The sequence below is a fragment of the Haliotis rubra genome, unplaced genomic scaffold (genome assembly GCF_003918875.1).
Source record: "Haliotis rubra isolate DU_JTF1 unplaced genomic scaffold, ASM391887v1 Scf1, whole genome shotgun sequence".
Classification (NCBI taxonomy): Eukaryota; Metazoa; Mollusca; class Gastropoda; order Lepetellida; family Haliotidae; genus Haliotis; species Haliotis rubra.
This window is the reverse complement of record NW_025764891.1, coordinates 8182006-8202454: the sequence shown is the minus strand read 5'-3', so window position 1 is coordinate 8202454 and position 20449 is coordinate 8182006. Positions and strand designations below refer to the sequence as shown.

Sequence of the window (20449 nt, the reverse complement as noted above, 5' to 3'; positions counted from 1 at the left end):
TCGCTGTCACTGCAAACGTTGTAGCTATTATTCCCTGTAGGCATTATTCACTGTAGGCATTAGTAGACCTAACCCTCTTAACGGGAAGAGGGCGGTGGGGTAGCCTAATGGTTAAAGCGTTGGCTCGTCACGCCGAAGACCAGGGTTCGAATCCCCACATGGGCACAATGTGTGAAGCCCATTTCTGGTGTCCCCCGCCGTGATGTTGCTGGAATATTGCTAAAAGCGGCGTAAAACCAAACTCAGTCAGTCTTAACGGGAAGTACTTTGCGTAAGAAGTTAACACGAACAGATTGTATAGATTTCCAGTTTTTAAAACCCCAGATTCCGCAGCTGTATAACAGAATTGGCTTAACCATGGCATCAAAGAGACATAACTGGCATTTTATTGATAGTTTAAAGACCTACCATCAGAGTGCATGTCGCTTTGTTAAGTTTTCGCCCCAAATCTACGATACTGCTTATCATTTTCACCCCCTTTTTACAACAACTTATCACAAAATGTCATTTGTCTCTTAGATAAATCAATCTGGAAAATAAAAAAGGTATTATTTTTTCGAACGAGGTTCGAACTCATATTAATAGGCCGTATCGATTTCTTGAATACATTTTAAAGTAACTAGAGTTATACCCCTTTATTCAATATCGACCAATCAAATCAAATTGTGCCCGTTACCGCCAAGTACGAAAACCAAAACATCGACGTAGTCACATTCAAATAGACAGTTCACAAGGAAAATGCAACAGGAAGGAATGGAAAACAAATCTAAAAGAGGTTGTGAAACTTGTACTGTAATTCTGCACATGGTCACTAAGTTATTGACTTTCCTGGAACGGCAAAAGTATACATGTATCTACTATTCTCGAACGTTTATAGATATTTGAAGTCCTACTGTGTGATGCCACTACGTGTCTGGCTCGTAAACTATTCGTCCCCATAAAATAATCATTTTGTTTAAATAACAGTCGTAGCATAACAGTAGGATGTTGACTGTACATTATGTTTTTAGTAAATGGAAACAAACTATTTGCAAACATATTTTTAAACATTGAAGCATGCATATCGTTCACAACTTATAGCTGGGTGTGGGTGGTGTGGGGTTGGGGGTGATGATGATGTTTATGGAGTAGCATGTAGAATGTGAAGGCCCCTCCCTCTAATATTTATAAACAAAGTAAGTGACCCCCCCTCCGTCAAAATCATTAACCTCAAACCCCCCACCCCCATAATTTTGAAGCATAATTTCAAAATATTGTTATGCTCAGAATTGATGACCCCTCCAGCTCGTGTACAAAAAGTTGATGACAATCCCCACTTCCCCTGAACAAAATGGATGATCTCGGGTCCCCCCTAACCATAAATTATGAACGGTCCCTTGTAGACATTTTCCTTTTCTAACATGTCAACATCCTATTTTTCATTCCTTCAGAATTGTATCTGGAAAGATATGAGCAGTGGAAAAAGGAAAAGGAAAACTTCAAGTCCACAAAGCCATTGCGGGAGAAAAATACTCACACCAAAACACTTCAGAAAAATAAGGAGAGGTAATAATTTACACTTTTTTTTGTACCTGTGAACCTTAATTCTTGTTTGTTTTACAGCTAGTAATGATGAATAATGTTCATGTTAACCAGAATCGGTTAATTGCTTGATTGTCATTCCAGAATTTGGTGACTTAATAACAAACCACTTTATGAATAATGGCCTATGAAGAGGTAATCAAGTGATAGACTAGAATCAATCTATAAGCATCCAATCAGCTTGTTTACAAATTTATCTTACCTGTATAATGACTTCATGGTTTGTGTTATTTGTTGTTTCTTAGTAATCTTACTCTCTGCCTTGCCTGATTCAATTATATGCTATTTGTTATCAATTACCTGTTGTTGTTATTGTTACTCTGCTGCTTGTCACTACATACTATGCATATATCTTTCTCATCATGGGTTGCATTCACTTTTAGCTATCATGTTGTTGCATTCACTTTTAGCCATCATCAACAAATTATCAATCCATAACGTCTTATGTGGCATTACAGAATGCACTAAAACATATTGTGCTGTATAAATACTGAAATAATCCCAATGTAAGCAAGAATATTTTACATATTGGATGATATATGTTTTCTGATTGCTATATAGACACTTAATCCTTTTTTGTTCTTTCAAATGCCCATCAAAAAAGGCCAACATCAGAAATATTGGTGGCAGATTTTGGATCTAATATGACTATTGAGTAAACATATGATATTCTAACTTGTTGTTTAGCGTGTTTGTTTATTTATTATTTTACACCACACTCCGCAATATTCCCATTATATTATGGCAGACTGTAAATAATCAAGTCTGGACCAAACAATTCACTGACTGACTTCACACGCATTGATATATGCAATTGGGATATGATGACAATGTGTCAACCAAGTCAGGGAGCCTGACCACCAGACCCACTAGTCTCCTCTTACAAAAAGCATGAGTTGTTAAAGGCCAATTCTAAATGGTTATTTAGGATGTTGAGATGCATAAATCTACTGTCATGGTTTGAAGTGTTCAATTGTTGTTTGGGACTAGAAGCACAATAAAAAAATGTAAGGACTTGTTATCACCATGGATACTTCCGCAATCTGTTATGAATTGTGGGATGGAGAGGTAGCCTAATGGTTAATACGTTTGCTCGTCAGTACAAGACCCAGGTTCAATTCCCCACATGGGTACAATGTGTGATGTCTATTTCTGGTGTTGCCCACCATGATATTGCTGGAATATTGTATAATACCGTATTCACCCACTCACTGTTATGAATTGTGGTTCTTGTTCATGGTGTCTATACATGGTTGATGGATATTTATGACATTCTCTTTTGTCTCTGGTTTTAGTGGATCAACAAGATCACAGCCATCACGGACTGCTCCTCAGAATCAAATAAAAAACTCGACCTCTGGGTCTATACAGTCACGGGTGACAAAATCTGCTGTTTCTAACAGGTTATACAGATGAATACTGAAGAAATTGATTAGACATGATTTCTAAAGGGCATCTTTATTTTTATGTGTTTCACGTAGCCACCAAATTCTGAACATGGGTCAGTCTGTTGGGATAAAAAACCACTTAATAAAGACAAAATTATCTGAATTATGTTCTTGATTCTCATTTATTGTAATTCTTATTACAATTTCTCGTGTTCTTTGACTTGTGGCAGCGACTGATTTTAAGATAAACATTTGATATGATGAGGCGGTACGTTGTGAGGTTCGGGTCGGCGGTGTTGGAATGAAAAAAAAAAGTTTGGAGGGGGAAGGGGGGTTGGCAATGAATTAGAAAGGTCGGTCGGGCGATGAGAAACACAAAAAATAATAAAAATGCTGCCCAAACCATAAATTCATACTTTTGTGGTAAATATGATTCAGATAGTGAGATTCTCTGAACTTTCTCTATTAAGTCCATTTCAGTAATCCAGGCTTTATAGCTTACAAGTTAAGGTTTCAGTTTAACATGCATGACTCAGGGGTGGATCCAGAGGTGGGGTGCATCCCCCCTTCTCTGCTGAAAAAATTTCTCTGAGGAGCATTTCCCCCTAACCTTTGGACTTCATGATGTATGTGCACTCCAGCTCTCCAAAATCCTGGATCCGCCCCTGATGACTGGTTAACTTACCCATGTTTTAATAGCTTTATGCAAACTTATTTAGTATTTTGATATGGGACAAGTGGTTGTATGATGTTAGCAGGACTGGTTGTCAGGTCAGTCTTTTGTGTATTTAAAGGGGAAGTGTACACGAAAAAATCACGTTTTTTCTTATGTGAACCAAAATGGATTTTTAATTACTTAATATCAGTGTTTGAAAATATACACAAATTTTTCTTACAATGAATGTATAACCCGCACTTTAAGTGCTGACATGTTATGCCATTATGAGGCCTCAGTTTGCCGAGCTAAACAGGCCAGAGTTACTTCCCTTTGGTTATGACGTAATTGGTGCCAGCTGATTTAGACTGGTCTCCTGTCTAGTCCCAAAGCCAAAAGATGTAAATTCTGACATTAATCACGCAAAAACACGGATGTAAAATACGAAAGAAGCATTAGAACTGACAATGTAGGCAGCAAGATAGAAATGATCGATTTTCATTCATAACTTCACCTCAATGGAAATATCAAATATGTATAACAATGTTGATGTACGTATGACATCAATATCAGGAAGCGACTTTCTCAAAATGGCATGTTGAGTACACAGGATTTTTGTGACGAAACTTTCGTTGTTTCAAGCAACGTATATGCATAAATGTGACATGTAAGTAGTCCGACATGTTCTGACAATCTGTTGGTTGTTATTTTCTTTCTGTTTTCATTGTGACCAAGGGCAGTAGTCAGAAATGAGGAGAAGTGCCGTCATCATTGTGTGTGAGTTTGTGTCAGTCATGGCGTCGCGCTTACGGAAACTATGATACAGGTATATTGTGTTGAATCGTGGAAATAATTGGAATACACCTATTTTATTCAACTATATCTTTAGTTGCTACGATGCCCTTCCCATGCATGTTCTAAAACTTATGAGCAAGTGTATGCAACGAGTAGGCGAACTGGATCACTCATAGTATGAGAAAACGATACACAGTGTAAAATCTGCAGGAGACGGGCTTTGTTTACATTTCAAATGAGTGGTACTTTCACAGCGCGACACTTGATATATTTTGCTAGATTTCACTGAGATACTTGGTTTTGGTGACAAGACCATTTGTCATATTATTTTGATCTGTATGAGGAATTCAAGGATTCATGTAAGGAAGATGGGTTTGAATTATAGTTGTGATGTAATGGGCAATACATAACCGACATATGTGTGACGTAATTTTATAAAGACTGTCTGAAAATTCACTTTGAACGACGTTTGCGTATTTTCCAAAATATTCAAAGCGATTCTTGGTTAATTGATGATGTTTCAGAATTGGTGATTCCAACAAACAACAAAAGATACCGGTGATCACAATTATACAGGATTTGTAAAAAACCAAAAAAACCCACTAATTCTCCCAGTAAAATTCGACCTTTAAAGTAAGAATTACGAAAAACGCAATGAATTGTGATTTAGTGTCAAGACTGCCTAGATTTACGATCCATGTAATTTTCACTAAATTTTCCCTGCAATGAGCGGATGATATCATAGAAATTTTGATCTTTGTGATGTATTTGGATATGGTTTCGACATCAAATTGAAGGTTGAAGAGGACGGACATATATTGTACGATTTAAATGTAGGAATGTACCAAACGTAGAATGCCTTCACATTCACCGATGGCACGCTAGTATATGTAGTGCATATTATTATGAACGTTTGAGTTTTGGTGAAGGAAGTCGATTGGAAAGTCAACCGACTCAGGTTGAATGTTATACAATTTGGTTAAGTGATAAAACTTTTTGTACAATGTAACAGTGTGGAACCGACGACCACATAGCCAGCTGACGACCAGGCAACAGGTGGATTATAACAGTAGAATGCGCATCGAGACACAAGAACCACACCTATACCTGCACCCCATGAAATGGTTCTAATAAGGTCTAACGACGTCATTCGTTTATCATTTGGGCACCAATGACGTCATTTCCAAGGGACATAAGCCATGGTGTGTTCATTGTGGACATAGAACATTCCGTTAATGTGGAAACTTTGAATTGATATAACCCAAAAAGTAACTTAGTTACTTCTGATATCGGTATTGTTTGGGTTATAAAACTACTTGACAAACATTTCTTATGATGAAAAAGTGGAAGACAAAAAGGTTAAATTTCGTGTACACTTCCCCTTTAAACAAAACCTCATCATACAGTGTATATCCTCTGGCTATGCGATGCTTTGTTAATCATGACATGCCTTTTGTACACTCATGTATACACAACACTTAGAACCAATAATTCCAATTTTTGTATTTTGAAATAGAAATGTGAAAGAGTCTGAAAAGAAGTCAGATGCAGTCCAACTCAAACCCGGTGTAAAGAATGAGACACAGGCTGTTGTCGTGGATGGGCTAGATACAGGGGACAGATCGGATGGCGTTGTTCAGCAGCTGGATGAACCCAGTGAAGGTACACAGCCTGACTCGGATGAACCAACCCTTCCTGCAGCCGTGGACAATGACCAAGTCACCCATCCTGAACCTATTCCCTTGAGATGTGTGAAGTTGATCCTCCCAAACCTGTCCACATCGAGACAAATGTGCCAAAGAATCAAGATCAGCTTACCATGAGGTGTGAATACATAATGTCATTTAGAAAGTTGTCAAATGTAACATATGTTATATTTGGGATTACACTTTCTCAGTAAAGTATGGCTGACACGGTGGCTGAGCGGGTTAGATGGCTAACTTTGTGTGTTGGCGATTAGGTGCCTGACTCGGAGGGTGTGGGTTTGAATCCCAGATGGGACTCCGCCCCAAAAAGTACTAGAATCTGTACTTTACTGAGAAAGTGTAATCCCAAATATAACATATGTTACCATGAAGTGATTAGGCACCAACTTATTTAGGTAGCAATGCATTAGAGAATAAGAATGATGGCTATGTTTGCATATGCTCACTGGACCATGGTAGACAAATGTTCCTAAACCAAAGAGGTACTTTCACAAAAGATAGAGGGGATATTTCACTAAGGTACCATTGTCTTATCACCAGAAACTGTCCGAAGTATTCTTCTAAAAATATTCAAGAACACCTGATTTTTCATAATGCGGCTGCTTGTACTAGTCCAGACTTAAGCTGGTTTTACAGTGCTAGCCCATTGAGATACCATGCCGCAGTGAAGCATGAATACCCCACTCGGACACATTATACTGACCCCGAGCCGACCAGTCCTTGTTGTACCCATTAATGCCGAGGCATGGCAGGGACCAACAAGTACCATATTTTAACGTCTTTTGGTATGGCGCGGACGGGGGTCAAACCCGCGACCTTCTGCTCTCCGGGCGGACGCTCTAACCACTACACCACGGAGGCGGTCTATATATTGAAGAAGTCATTGTTACTGGTTTCGGTGTCTTCAGATCAAGTTTGACCCTCATTGGCCTCCTCCATCCTCAACCCAGACAATTTGCCAAAATGAGATTAGTCTGGTCTTGTGAGAAAATGAGATTCTGACTCATTTTAGATTATTACTTACATGATGGTTTTATAATTCATTGCAGGGATAATGTAAATCTTAGCTCTGACGATCACATCTATTTTTTATACCCAAATCTTATACATATCAAATGGAAAGAATTACTAGCCTGCACAGGAATGTTTATTGTGCCTCCAGATCAGCTTATAGAGGGGTTGCACTATTGTGATTGTTATGATTGTTTACTTTCCAGGGACAGACTTTCTCAGTGGAAAATGGACAGTAAAGACACAGATAAGACCAAGGCCATGTAAATATTAAAGAACTTTCTGAGTTATGCTATTGAATAAGCGTATTCATTTACTGAAGTTTCTTCAATTAAACATGTAACTTAGGAAGCTCAGTGACATTTAAATAACTAACTTTGTGAGGTTTTGTCCACCATGGTAACAAAACCCCACATACTATAAGTGGCTAAATGTCACTTGTACCTTACATTTAAGTTATATGTTATACTGTACTCCTGAAATGTGGCATTATTTCAACTACCTAGTAATGTGGCATTATATCAACTAACTAATAATGCAGCATTATATCAGCGAACTAGTAATGTGGCATTATATCAACTAACTAGTAATGTGGCATTATATCAACTAACTAGTAATGTGGCATTATATCAACTAACTAAAGTACTGTCGGAATTGCTAGAAAAATGCTTTTGACTTATATTTAAATTCAGAGGTATTACAGTTACTTAAATAACAAATATCATTTCAGGAAACATCTACCTAATGTAGACCGAGGGAATAAAGTTTGAGACATGCCCTAAAATGTGTTTTTACTGATGAAATTACCAAAAACTTAGAAAAAAATAAGGGGTAGTGGGGCGCTATTTGATACAAACATTAATTGCCTGTGTTACTCATCAGCATGCACACGATGTCGATAGGTGAAATTGACACCTGAGCACACCTTTCGCTGAGGGTCATCTCAATAGATGTTTTCTGCAAAAACGTTGAATATGTGTCACGATAGTATCACGATGATCGGTTATGTAAGGGATCATTTGTGTATGTGTGTTTGTTTTGAAATAAACATACTGAATTACTGTACATTGGAAAGAATCCAATCACTTGTGTTATCTTATCGATTGATTGTAGAAATGTGCAACATTTTGATAAATGTTTTGCATGTCAACAGTATATTTCATTGAAAAATATGGATGTAATTCAGTCAGTTTAATCTAGTTGTGAACATTGGCCAAAGATTTAACGAAGTCACTGGTGTAGCTTCTTAAGAATATATATATTTTTCTTCTCATAAAGTTTGTAGACCGCCTGCCTAAGCACTCCCTTGTCAAAGTTGTCAAGGATGGTTTTATGTCCCGGTTTTGCATTTGAGACGGTCCCTGTTTTGTCTGATTTGTTTACAATATTGTAAACTTGTTGGTAAGACATGCCAACAGCTCTATAAGTTCTGTAATACGTGAAACCCTTTCTAAACTAATGAAAGGTTTACCTCTGTCTTTTTTTAAGCAGAAAAAAACTATAAACCTTTGCAACAATCGACTGCAAATCATTGGCCATAGTGGACGCTGTGATAAAGATGTGCATGCATGACGGGAAACTTATTTATCAAGACTTAACATTTATATTAAAATGTCTTCAATAAAGAAACGATAATTAAGTAAAGTAACACAAACATTCAACATTTATTTGTTTAGAAAAAACGTTAATTCATATTTTGACACCACCTGTATTATTAGCATAAATGTAAAGACTATTTCAGATTTCTGTTGTTGAACTCTGAAAAAATCTTAAGTTGCTGTTTAGGTACCAAATTCTCTCCTGTAAACTGCCCTTTAAATGCATGGGAATGTTAAATCGATTGAAAGAAAATTAGGTAGACAATAGGCGAGTTGATATATTGGCAACATAGTACATTTATCACCTTTATCAAGATATTAAGGCTAAAAGCATTTTTCTAGCATTTCCGACAGTACTTTTTAGTAATGTGGCATTATATCAACAAACTAGTAATGTGGCATTATATCAACTAACTAGTAATGTGGCATTATATCAACTAACTAGTAATGTGGCATTATATCAACTAACTAGTAATGTGGCATATCAACTAACTTTCGTAATGTGGCATTATATCAGCTTAACTAATAATGTGGCATTATGTCAGCTTAACTACTAATGTGGCATTATATCAACTAACTAGTAATGTGGCATTATATCAACTAACTAGTAATGTGGCATTATATCAACTAACTAGTAATGCAGCATTATATCAACTAACTAGTAATGTGGCATTATATCAACTACCTAGTAATGTGGCATTATATCAACTGAACTAGTAATGTGGCATTATATCAACTAACTAGTAATGTGGCATTATATCAACTAACTAGTAATGTGGCATTATATCAACGAACTAGTAATGTGGCATTATATCAACTAACTAATAATGCAGCATTATATCAGCGAACTAGTAATGTGGCATTATATCAACTAACTAGTAATGTGGCATTATATCAACTAACTAGTAATGTGGCATTATATCAACTAACTAGTAATGTGGCATTATATCAGCGAACTAGTAATGTGGCATTATATCAACTAACTAATAATGCAGCATTATATCAGCTAACTACTAATGTCGCATTATATCAACAAACTAGTAATGTGGCATTATATCAGCTAACTAGTAATGTGGCATTATATCAACTAACTAGTAATGTGGCATTATATCAGCTAACTAGTAATGCAGCATTATATCAACTAACTAGTAATGTGGCATTATATCAACTAACTAGTAATGTGGCATTATATCAGCGAACTAGTAATGTGGCATTATATCAACTAACTAGTAATGCAGTATTATATCAACTACCTAGTAATGTGGCATTATATCAACTAATTAGTAATGTGGCATTATATCAGCAAACTAGTAATGTGGCATTATATCAACTAACTAGTAATGTGGCATTATATCAGCGAACTAGTAATGCAGCATTATATCAGCGAACTAGTAATGTGGCATTATATCAACTAACTAGTAATGTGGCATTATATCAACTAACTAGTAATGTGGCATTATATCAGCTAACTAGTAATGCAGCATTATATCAACTAACTAGTAATGTGGCATTATATCAACTAACTAGTAATGTGGCATTATATCAACGAACTAGTAATGTGGCATTATATTAACGAACTAATAATGCAGCATTATATCAACTTACTAGTAATGTGGCATTATATCAACTTGCTAGTAATACAGTATTATATCAACTACCTAGTAATGTGGCATTATATCAACTAATTAGTAATGTGGCATTATATCAGCGAACTAGTAATTTGGCATTATATCAACTAACTAGTAATGTGGCATTATATCAGCGAACTAGTAATGTGGCATTATATCAACTAACTAGTAATGTGGCATTATATCAACTAACTAGTAATGTGGCATTATATCAGCGAACTAGTAATGCATTATATCAACTAACTAGTAATACAGTATTATATCAACTACCTAGTAATGTGGCATTATATCAACTAATTAGTAATGTGGCATTATATCAGCGAAGTAGTTATGTGGCATTATATCAGCTAAGTAGTAATGTGGCATTATATCAACTAACTAGTAATGTGGCATTATATCAGCAAAACTAGTAATGTGGCATTATATCAGCGAACTAGTAATGTGGCATTATATCAGCGAACTAGTAATGTGGCATTATATCAACTAACTAGTAATGTGGCATTATATCAACTAACTAGTAATGTGGCATTATATCAGCGAACTAGTTATGTGGCATTATATCAGCGAACTAGTAATGTGGCATTATATCAACTAACTAGTAATGTGGCATTATATCAACTAACTAGTAATGCAGCATTATATCAACTAACTAGTAATGTGGCATTATATCAACTAACTAGTAATATAGCATTATATCAACTAACTAGTAATGTGGCATTATATCAACTAACTAGTAATGTGGCATTATATCAGCGAACTAGTAATGTGGCATTATATCAGCGAACTAGTAATGTGGCATTATATCAACTAACTCGTAATGTGGCATATCATCTAACTAGTAATGCAGTATTATATCAACTAACTAGTAATGGAGTATTATATCAACTAATTAGTAATGTGGCATTATTTCAACTAACTAGTAATGTGGCATTATATCACCTAAACATGTATCTGTTACTGACTTTTGACCTTTACACAACTCTCAGCTCAAGGACGCGGGTGATGAGAAGACCTCCTGCTAACTCTGCCCCAAATTCTGTACAGAAGAAGGATGAGAACTCCAAACTTCACGTGGTTCCCAAACGCTTGGAAAGAAGAGCTACTTTCTCTGTTCAAACCTCCAAACCTGTGCCTGGCACCAGGGTGGGACAGTCCTATCGTGGAATGGTCAAGCCAACTCAGGCCAATGAAACTGCCAAGAAGGTGGCGCCAAAGGTCGCCAAGGTGTCAGTGAGGAAACCCGTCTTAGTGGTAGGTTCAACCAAACAACGGCAACAACCTGGCAACACTATTAAAAAAACACTTCCACACAACGATATTCGTCGTCAAAGTCTTGGCACGAGAAGACGACTGTCGGCAGGCATGTCCAAGAGACCTGTGGGAATCTTGAAGAGGAAGTCCTGTGTGCTTGCTATGGCAGTGAAGTCCGAGACCGATGTTAAAACTCTCCCTTCATCCAGGGACCCAGCCAGCTCCTGTGGGCCAGCCCATGTGAAGTTCCTTAGCCCTTCCCACACACCGTTCAGGAGCATGCAACATTCAGGAAGACCCCAGTGAAGACAAAGGATGCATGTAGCAGTGACTCAATGAGGTATTTGCAGTCAATGTTAGAAATGATTCTGTTGTAAATTGTAATTAGGGCTGCAACAATTCACCCAGACCTCAATTCAATTCAATTTTCGATATTGGACCCTCGATTTGATCATTTTCGATTCGATTCTGCATACAAGTAAAAACATCAGATTTGATTTAATTCTCAGTTCAAGTGAGTCTGCTTACTTAGTGTGAAATCCATTGTCAACTTGGCGATGTCTACTAACGACAATGCTCATTGGATAATAGCCCAGCGTCAACCAATCATGTGGAATTTGATTAGAAATTACGTTCTTGCTGTGTGGAAACAATTGAAATAGACATTCAAATATCAAATTGAAATAGTGATAATGGTTATTGAAAATCGAAACTAAGATGTCAGATTCGATTTTCAATGAATCGAACCGAATCCTTGCAGCCCTAGTTGTAATCTTATGACCAGGTCACAACTAAGTAGACCTTCGTTTTGATATTTGTATTGATATATATAGCACATCATCCAAAAGTTCTTTCTAAGCATTATTCTAAAATATCTTTACATACCCCATTCTGATCACCATGTCAGTCCTAAGTCATTTAAAGGCCTGAAAGAAAAATAAAATTCCATACATGTGCATGGATATCATAGATCACTTCATGGACGTGGCATTGCTGTTTGTTTTTGTTCCATAATAGGACAAGCATGGATGTACCATGTCTGTGCTGAGGATTACTCAACACACTCAAGTCATTATCTGAACAAGTTGATCACTATTTAATGCTCTTGTTTAGACTTGAGGGTAAAATGGCACTTTGCTAGGATTACCATGACCCTGCTATAATTTGAGACATTTACTTTGATGACACTGTTTGAAACACTGACTCCACAATGTAAATGTATCACTTATACCCACATGTATGTTGACAGACAAAAGTTGAACATGTGGCTGGAAGCAAAGGGGAAGACTCCCTCCAAGTTCCGACACCTGATGTGTTTTGACGCAGCTATGTCGGAGAGGAAGAAACAGGATTCCCAGTTGAAGAGGTCTATCACCATTAAGGAGCTGTCGTTACAGGTACTGGAGCTCAGTTTACCTCATACACCAATAAACGTGGAGAAATAGCAACAAACTGAACTCTGTACATTGAGACCACCTCCGTGGTGTAGTGGTTAGAGCGTCCACCTGGAGAGCGGAAGGTCGCGGGTTTGATATCCCGACCGCGTCATACCAAAAGACTTTAAAATATGGTACTTGTTGGTCCCTGCCTGGCTCTCGGCATTAATGGGTACAACAAGGACTGGTCGGCTCGGAGTCAGTATAATGTGTCTGAGTGGGGTATTCATGCTTCACTGCGGCATGGTATCTCAGTGGGCTAGCACTATAAAACCAGCTTCAGTCTGGGCTAGTACAAGCAGCCGCACATACACATACACGCGCATGCATGTCGTCATTTGAGTGAAATATTCTCAAGTACGACGTTAAACCCAATTTCACCTCACCTCACCTGTACATTGAAATAAGCGCATGTCTGTGTGAATGAGTATAGTTTTACGCAACTTCCAGCAAAGTTCCAGCAATATCACGACAAGGACACCAGAAATGGGCTTCACATATTTTGCCTATGTGGGGAATCATGTATGGGACTTTGGCGTGATGAGTAAATGCTTTAACCACTAGGATATGGGCACCGATGTCTGGGGCCTCACATAGTTACTGTGATGTTCTGTTGGTTTATGGGGTCAGCTTCTGTATGTGTGTGGAATTCGGTCCATGGATATCCGCACCATACTTGTGCTTATTGGTGTCAACGGAGAATACAATATCTGCAGCCTGCTTTAACTGTTCTTTCATTCAACATGTACATGTATGTGATCTCTTTTTACACTTAAATTACATGTGAAGATCCAGGTTAGGATTGGTCTTCAGCAACCCATGCTTGTCGTAAGAGTTGACTAACAGGGTTTGGTGATCAGACTTGCTGGCTTGGTTGACACATGTCATCGTATCCCAATTGTGTAGATCGATGTGCATGCTGTTAATCACTGGATTGTATGACCCAGACTTGATTATTTACAGACCGCTGCCATATAGTGTGAATATTGCTGAGTGCGGTGTTCAATAACAAACAAACCAAATCAAACAGATCTCACTTCAATTAAACAAACTCATAGGTGTGTTCTGTTTTGCTCAGTTAGAATATTAAAAATATACTGGGGCGGTGGGGTAGCCTAGTGGTTAAAGCGTTGGCTCGTCACGCCGAAGACCCGGGTTCGAATTCCCACATGGGTACATTGTGTGAAGCCCATTTCTGGTGTCCCCCGCCGTGATATTGCTTGAATACAATATTGCTAAAAGCGGCGTAAAACCAAACTCAGTCAGTCAGTCAGTTAAAAATATACTACTCAAAAGAAATAAAAGAAATCAGGATATTTCTTTTTCATTCTGTCATGACAGATTAACACAAACATCATGACTGATTAACAGTAGTCTAATGAAAGCATTATGCTGGATTAACTATAGTCATCAAATATCATCTCGGGTTCACTATAATCATATATCAACTTTATGACAGAGTTTCTATAGTCATGTGAATACATGTCGTATTAAGTATTGTCACATAGCTACTTCAGGCGAGTAGTGCTATACTAATCATGAACAAAAATGATCTTTGCTTTTTTATGTATCATATTACTGAGACAGCTATAATTGTAATGTCCAGGGATGACCTGCGGATTTGATCTTGGAGGGGTCATTCTTGTGAATCGTCAAAACCAGCAGCCCCCAACACCCCTGGCTCATTTTCCTCTTTTTCACTCATTCTCATTCCTGAGTGTCTTTTTACAAAACAAATCACAGTTCTGATAAAGGAATTTTTGTTACTCAATACAGCAAAAGAAGATGGCCAAAGAAGACAATGTCTGCCAGAATCTGACATCTCTGTTCGAGGCTGCTGCTGTGGAGGACAAGAAGAGAAGACCCAGCCAGGTTGTGGAGAAGGGTGTCCTGGAACAGCTGGACGCCATACTCCAGGAGTGTCACCATCTTGTTGAGTCGGTCAGTTTCCACTTCCCCAAGGCTAAAACATGGGACAGAATAGGTCCCTGTTATCAATACTCCTTACATGATTCTGAAAGAGGATAGTTCCCTTATCTCTGTACCCCTAATGTAATTATGGGACAGAATAGTTCCCTTATCTCTGTACCCCTAATGTAATTATGGGACAAAATAGGTCCCTTATCTCTGTACCCCTAATGTAATTATGGAACAGAATAGTTCCCTTATCTCTGTACACCTAATGTAATTATGGGACAGAATAGTTCCCTTATCTCTGTACCCCTAATGTAATTATGGGACAGAATAGTTCCCTTATCTCTGTACCCCTAATGTAATTATGGGACAGAATAGGTCCCTTATCTTTGTACCCCTAATGTAATTATGGGACAGAATAGTTCCCTTATCTCTGTACCCCTAATGTAATTATGGGACAGAATAGTTCCCTTATCTCTGTACCCCTAATGTAATTATGGGACAGAATAGTTCCCTTATCTCTGTACCCCTAATGTGATTATGGGACAGAATAGGTCCCTTATCTCTGTACCCCTAATGTAATTATGGAACAGAATAGGTCCCTATCTATGTACCCTAATGTTATTATGGGACAGAATAGGTCCCTTATCTCTGTACCCCTAATGTAATTATGGGACAGAATAGTTCCCTTATCTCTGTACCCCTAATGTAATTATGGGACAGAATAGTTCCCTTATCTCTGTACCCCTAATGTAATTATGGGACAGAATAGTTCCCTTATCTCTGTACCCCTAATGTGATTATGGGACAGAATAGGTCCCTTATCTCTGTACCCCTAATGTAATTATGGAACAGAATAGTTCCCTTATCTATGTACCCCTAATGTTATTATGGGACAGAATAGGTCCCTTATCTCTGTACCCCTAATGTAATTATGGGACAGAATAGTTCCCTTATCTCTGTACCCCTAATGTAATTATGGGACAGAATAGGTCCCTTATCTCTGTACCCCTAATGTAATTATGGGACAGAATAGGTCCCTTATCTCTGTACCCCTAATGTAAATATGGGACAGAATAGGTCCCTTATCTCTGTACCCCTAATGTAAATATGGGACAGAATAGGTCCCTTATCTCTGTACCCCTAATGGGATTATGGGACAGAATAGGTCCCTTATCTCTGTACCCCTAATGTAATTATGGGACAGAATAGGTCCTTTATCTCTGTACCCCTAATGTGATTATGGGACAGAATAGTTCCTTTATTTCTGTACCCCTAATGTGATTATGGGACAGAATAGGTCCCTTATCTCTGTACCCCTAATGAAATTATGGGACAGAATAGGTCCCTTATCTCTGTACCCCTAATGTAATTATGGGACAGAATAGTTCCCTTTTATCTCTGTACCCCTAATGTAATTATGGGACAGAATAGGTCCCTTATCTGTGTACCCCTAATGTAATTGTGGGACAGAATAGGTCCCTTATCTCTGTACCCCTAATGTAATTATGGGACAGGATAGGTCCCTTATCTCTGTACCCCTAATGTAAATATGGGACAGAATAGGTCCCTTATCTCTGTACCCCTAATGGGATTATGGGACAGAATAGGTCCCTTATCTCTGTACCCCTAATGTAATTATGGGACAGAATAGGTCCTTTATCTCTGTACCCCTAATGTGATTATGGGACAGAATAGTTCCTTTATTTCTGTACCCCTAATGTGATTATGGGACAGAATAGGTCCCTTATCTCTGTACCCCTAATGAAATTATGGGACAGAATAGGTCCCTTATCTCTGTACCCCTAATGTAATTATGGGACAGAATAGTTCCCTTATCTCTGTACCCCTAATGTAATTATGGGACAGAATAGTTCCCTTATCTCTGTACCCCTAATGTAATTATGGGACAGAATAGGTCCCTTATCTCTGTACCCCTAATGTAATTATGGGACAGAATAGGTCCCTTATCACTGTACCCCTAATGTAATTATGGGACAGAATAGGTCCCTTATCTCTGTACCCCTAATGTAATTATGGGACAGAATAGGTCCCTTATCTCTGTACCCCTAATGTAATTATGGGACAGAATAGGTCCCTTATCACTGTACCCCTAATGTGATTATGGGACAGAATAGGTCCCTTATCTCTGTACCCCTAATGTGATTATGGGACAGAATATGTCCCTTATCTCTGTACCCCTAATGTAATTATGGGACAGAATAGGTCCCTTATCTCTGTACCCCTAATGTAATTATGGGACAGAATAGGTCCCTTATCACTGTACCCCTAATGTGATTATGGGACAGAATAGGTCCCTTATCTCTGTACCCCTAATGTGATTATGGGACAGAATAGGTCCCTTATCACTGTACCCCTAATGTAATTATGGGACAGAATAGGTCCCTTATCTCTGTACCCCTAATGTAATTATGGGACAGAATAGGTCCCTTATCTCTGTACCCCTAATGTGATTGTGGAATAGAGTTATCCCCATATCGCTGTTCCAGAAAAGGGTAGGGTCATAATGAGGTCCTTGTTCTCCATACCCACGATCAGATACTGGGACAGAATGAGTACCTGCTCACCATACCCTCAGTGGAGTCTGCGGTCCAGATGCTATAGGAATAAAGACACTTCCAAAGGAATAGTGGGTCAAAATAGGCACTCTATATTTCTGTTGAGATTCCTTGGCGGAAAAAGCTCCGACTGCTAAGAGACTGCAAGAAAGAATAGTTCCTAGTTTTCACAACAAGTGTATGGAATTGAGGCCAGTATGAGTTCCAGGTATTCTATACAGCTGGTAGGATGCCAGAGCAGAGTAGGTTCGCAAGTGTCCACAGGCAGAATAGTTTCCAGCAGTTTTCACTGTTTGTATAGAAGTGTCATTCCTCGCTGTTGTTTGTTTCCCCTAGGGCTGCCCAACGGACACTTTACTTCCCTGGCTACAGAGCATCTACGACAACATTCCCCAGGCCCGCCACTACACCCCCTTCTACAGGTGTAAAGTGGACACGGTCAAGCGAGAAGGAAGTCCAGCCGATATTGTTGAGGTCATGGCTCAGGCCATCAGCAACTCGGCACAGGTAAGTGTTCCACATTTCTTTAGCAATTTCTGTTGTATATTTTAGTTTATAATACTCTGTAAATTGATATGTAGTCTGTAAGCCATTGAAGGGAACCTGCAAACATAAGGCGATTTCGGAACTATGATAGTTCATCCTAGGTTGTAATAATTTATTTTTTATTTTTTATTATTATTGGATATTTATATAGCGCACATATCCACGCACGAGTGCATGCTCAAGGCGCTGGTAGTTTTTTCCCTCGATCATTGGATGTCAATCTCAACGGCACATCTTTTTATCAATCTCAACTCCCTGGGGATCATACAACTCTTGCAGCGACTAGGCGCACCGAGTTATTGCGGCTTTCCCATCCTAACGAGGTACCCATTGACAGCTGGGTGGACTGGGACACATAGTCACAGTACTTTGTCCAAGTTTACTGCACTTTGCTATACCCGCAACTAGGTGTTTGCACGTATTCATGTGGCCACCATCTGGTCATATACCAACGGATTCGTGGGTTCTTTTAAGTGCACAGGGTTATGTACTGTGCACTAGGGGTTGTGACAACACTGAAAGAGTCTGCACACAAAGTTGACTCCAAGGTTTTTACACCCGGTCACATGTGGTCTCGATCCCGGCACCTCATGCTCATGCTCACTGGATCACTAGCCTGCCCTTTAGCCAGCTCGCCCACCGTTGTAATAATTATCAGTTTTGAGAAATGTTTTTGCACCATCATATACAATGACCTAATTCATGATGCCTGCAGCCTTCGTCTGACCTGGCAGCCCTCAACACAAGCATAGTCATGGAGATGGTGGCCATGGGGACCAGTCAGGCTGTCATCATCGACACAGCAGAACAAGGAGGAACACAGGGGGCAGACATTACAGGGCAGGACATGGAGGAGGACATGGAAACAAAGGAGGACATGGAAACAAAGGAGGACAAGAACTCACAGGGCGACAATGATGGTGTATTTGATGAGCTGAGGCAGACAGAACGTGTCCAATCTGAAGAGCTGGATGTGGAAGCACCATTTTCTATACAGTACTCTGTTGCTAATGTCACTCCATTCAAGAAAAGGTAAGCAGCAGGACAGATGGATTATCTGTCAATGTATGTAACTTGTAGCTACTCGGAATCTTTCTCCAACCATATATAAATCTGTGTCAAGCTCAGATAACTCTTGCCTGACAATGGTAAGATTTTGTGTAGGGACACTGGGTTTGAATCCCGGCTCGACCTGATCATGGCAACACCATACCAGTTCTTGTGGGTATCACCACTGACTGACTGAGTTTAGTTTTACGCCGCTTTTAGCAATATTCCAGCAATATCACGGCGGGGGACACCAGAAATGGGCTTAACACATTGTGCCCATGTGGGGAATTGAACCCGGGCCTTCGGCGTGACGAGCCTAACGCTTTAACCACTAGGCTACCCCACCGCCCCCGGGTATCACCAAGTGGTAAGCATCTGATATATGCATCACTTTGGTGTTTCCGCTCATTAAGCTCAACCTCTGTGATAAAACTGGAATATTACTGAAGTCTATTACCCAAGTCTCCCTCATTCACTCTTCTCTGTCCACAGGAAACGTGCCGCTAGTATCAGCACCCCTCAACTTACTCAGCCTGTTGTGACACCTGTCAGGCGATCAACTCGCAGAAGTGTTCAAAATAACGTCACAGACTCCGAGAAGATTGTCCGATCAATCAGTGACCTATCTGAGCTGGAGAAATCCAGTGCCCTCTTCAGGCCAAATCATGCTCTAGATGATGTTCTGGAAAGGTTTACATAAATTGTAAGACTGGAACATTTTATTGTGCCAATACTGATATCCTTGGTGACCAAAATGGGGATCTGCATGACACAGTGACTGCCAGATATGGATGAAACTTGAGGGAAGAGGAAGACAAACTGTTTGTAATGACAGAGCCGATGTGGCCAGTGTCCCCACCAGAACTATGTGCACACTCCACAGGAGTCACCTCAGTGAAGGCCTACAGAACCAATTGCCTGTCTCCAGTTATCACTGAAACGGGGATCCAGTGGTCACAATGGCAGCCAGGTGTGGACTAAACTTGGTGGAAGACAAGCATTCTATAATGGCAGAGCTAATGTGTAGGCAGATCTTTGGAGGTGTGTGTGTGTGCGTCTGTGCGCGCGCCTCGCACATGCGCGCTAAATGACCATTGAAACTCTTCTGAAAAGGGTGAAAATGAACTGTGCAACCCCCTTTCTGAAAAAGCTGGATCTGCCCCTGTTATGTGTCATTCCTGCTACCCGGCCTGCCCTCCCTATTCCCACCTAATCGAGCCCAACCTTTATTATGTCTCCAACATTAGGCAGTGGTCATGGATGATGATTTTGTTAACCCACTGCATGCTATATATGTATCTAGTGGTTATA

The 20449-nt window shown here is 39.2% G+C and overlaps 1 protein-coding gene across 2 annotated transcripts; it reads left to right on the top strand.

The window, feature by feature from the left end:
• Positions 1-663: 663 nt before the first annotated feature.
• LOC124280229 (cytoskeleton-associated protein 2-like) lies at positions 664-20052 on the top strand. 2 transcript variants are annotated; one of them, XM_046716161.1, is made up of 11 exons: positions 664-775; positions 1431-1545; positions 2877-2984; positions 5936-6243; positions 7343-7399; positions 11349-11953; positions 12863-13010; positions 14826-14990; positions 17879-18049; positions 18804-19120; positions 19631-20052. In XM_046716161.1, the coding sequence occupies exons 6-11, from the start codon at positions 11949-11951 to the stop codon at positions 19836-19838; spliced, it is 1014 nt and encodes a 337-aa protein (XP_046572117.1). In that variant the 5' UTR covers positions 664-775; positions 1431-1545; positions 2877-2984; positions 5936-6243; positions 7343-7399; positions 11349-11948; the 3' UTR covers positions 19839-20052. The 2 variants fall into 2 exon arrangements, with proteins under 2 accessions (XP_046572117.1, XP_046572181.1); XM_046716225.1 differs by lacking the exon at positions 2877-2984.
• The last annotated feature ends 397 nt before the right edge of the window (positions 20053-20449 follow it).

Bases quoted from the DNA above. Each gene is read 5' to 3' on its own strand.
- LOC124280229 (XM_046716225.1), top strand. The intron at 13,011-14,825 runs GTACTGGAGCTC...TACTCAATACAG, and splicing joins TTAAGGAGCTGTCGTTACAG to CAAAAGAAGATGGCCAAAGA. The intron at 19,121-19,630 runs GTAAGCAGCAGG...CTCTGTCCACAG, and splicing joins GTCACTCCATTCAAGAAAAG to GAAACGTGCCGCTAGTATCA.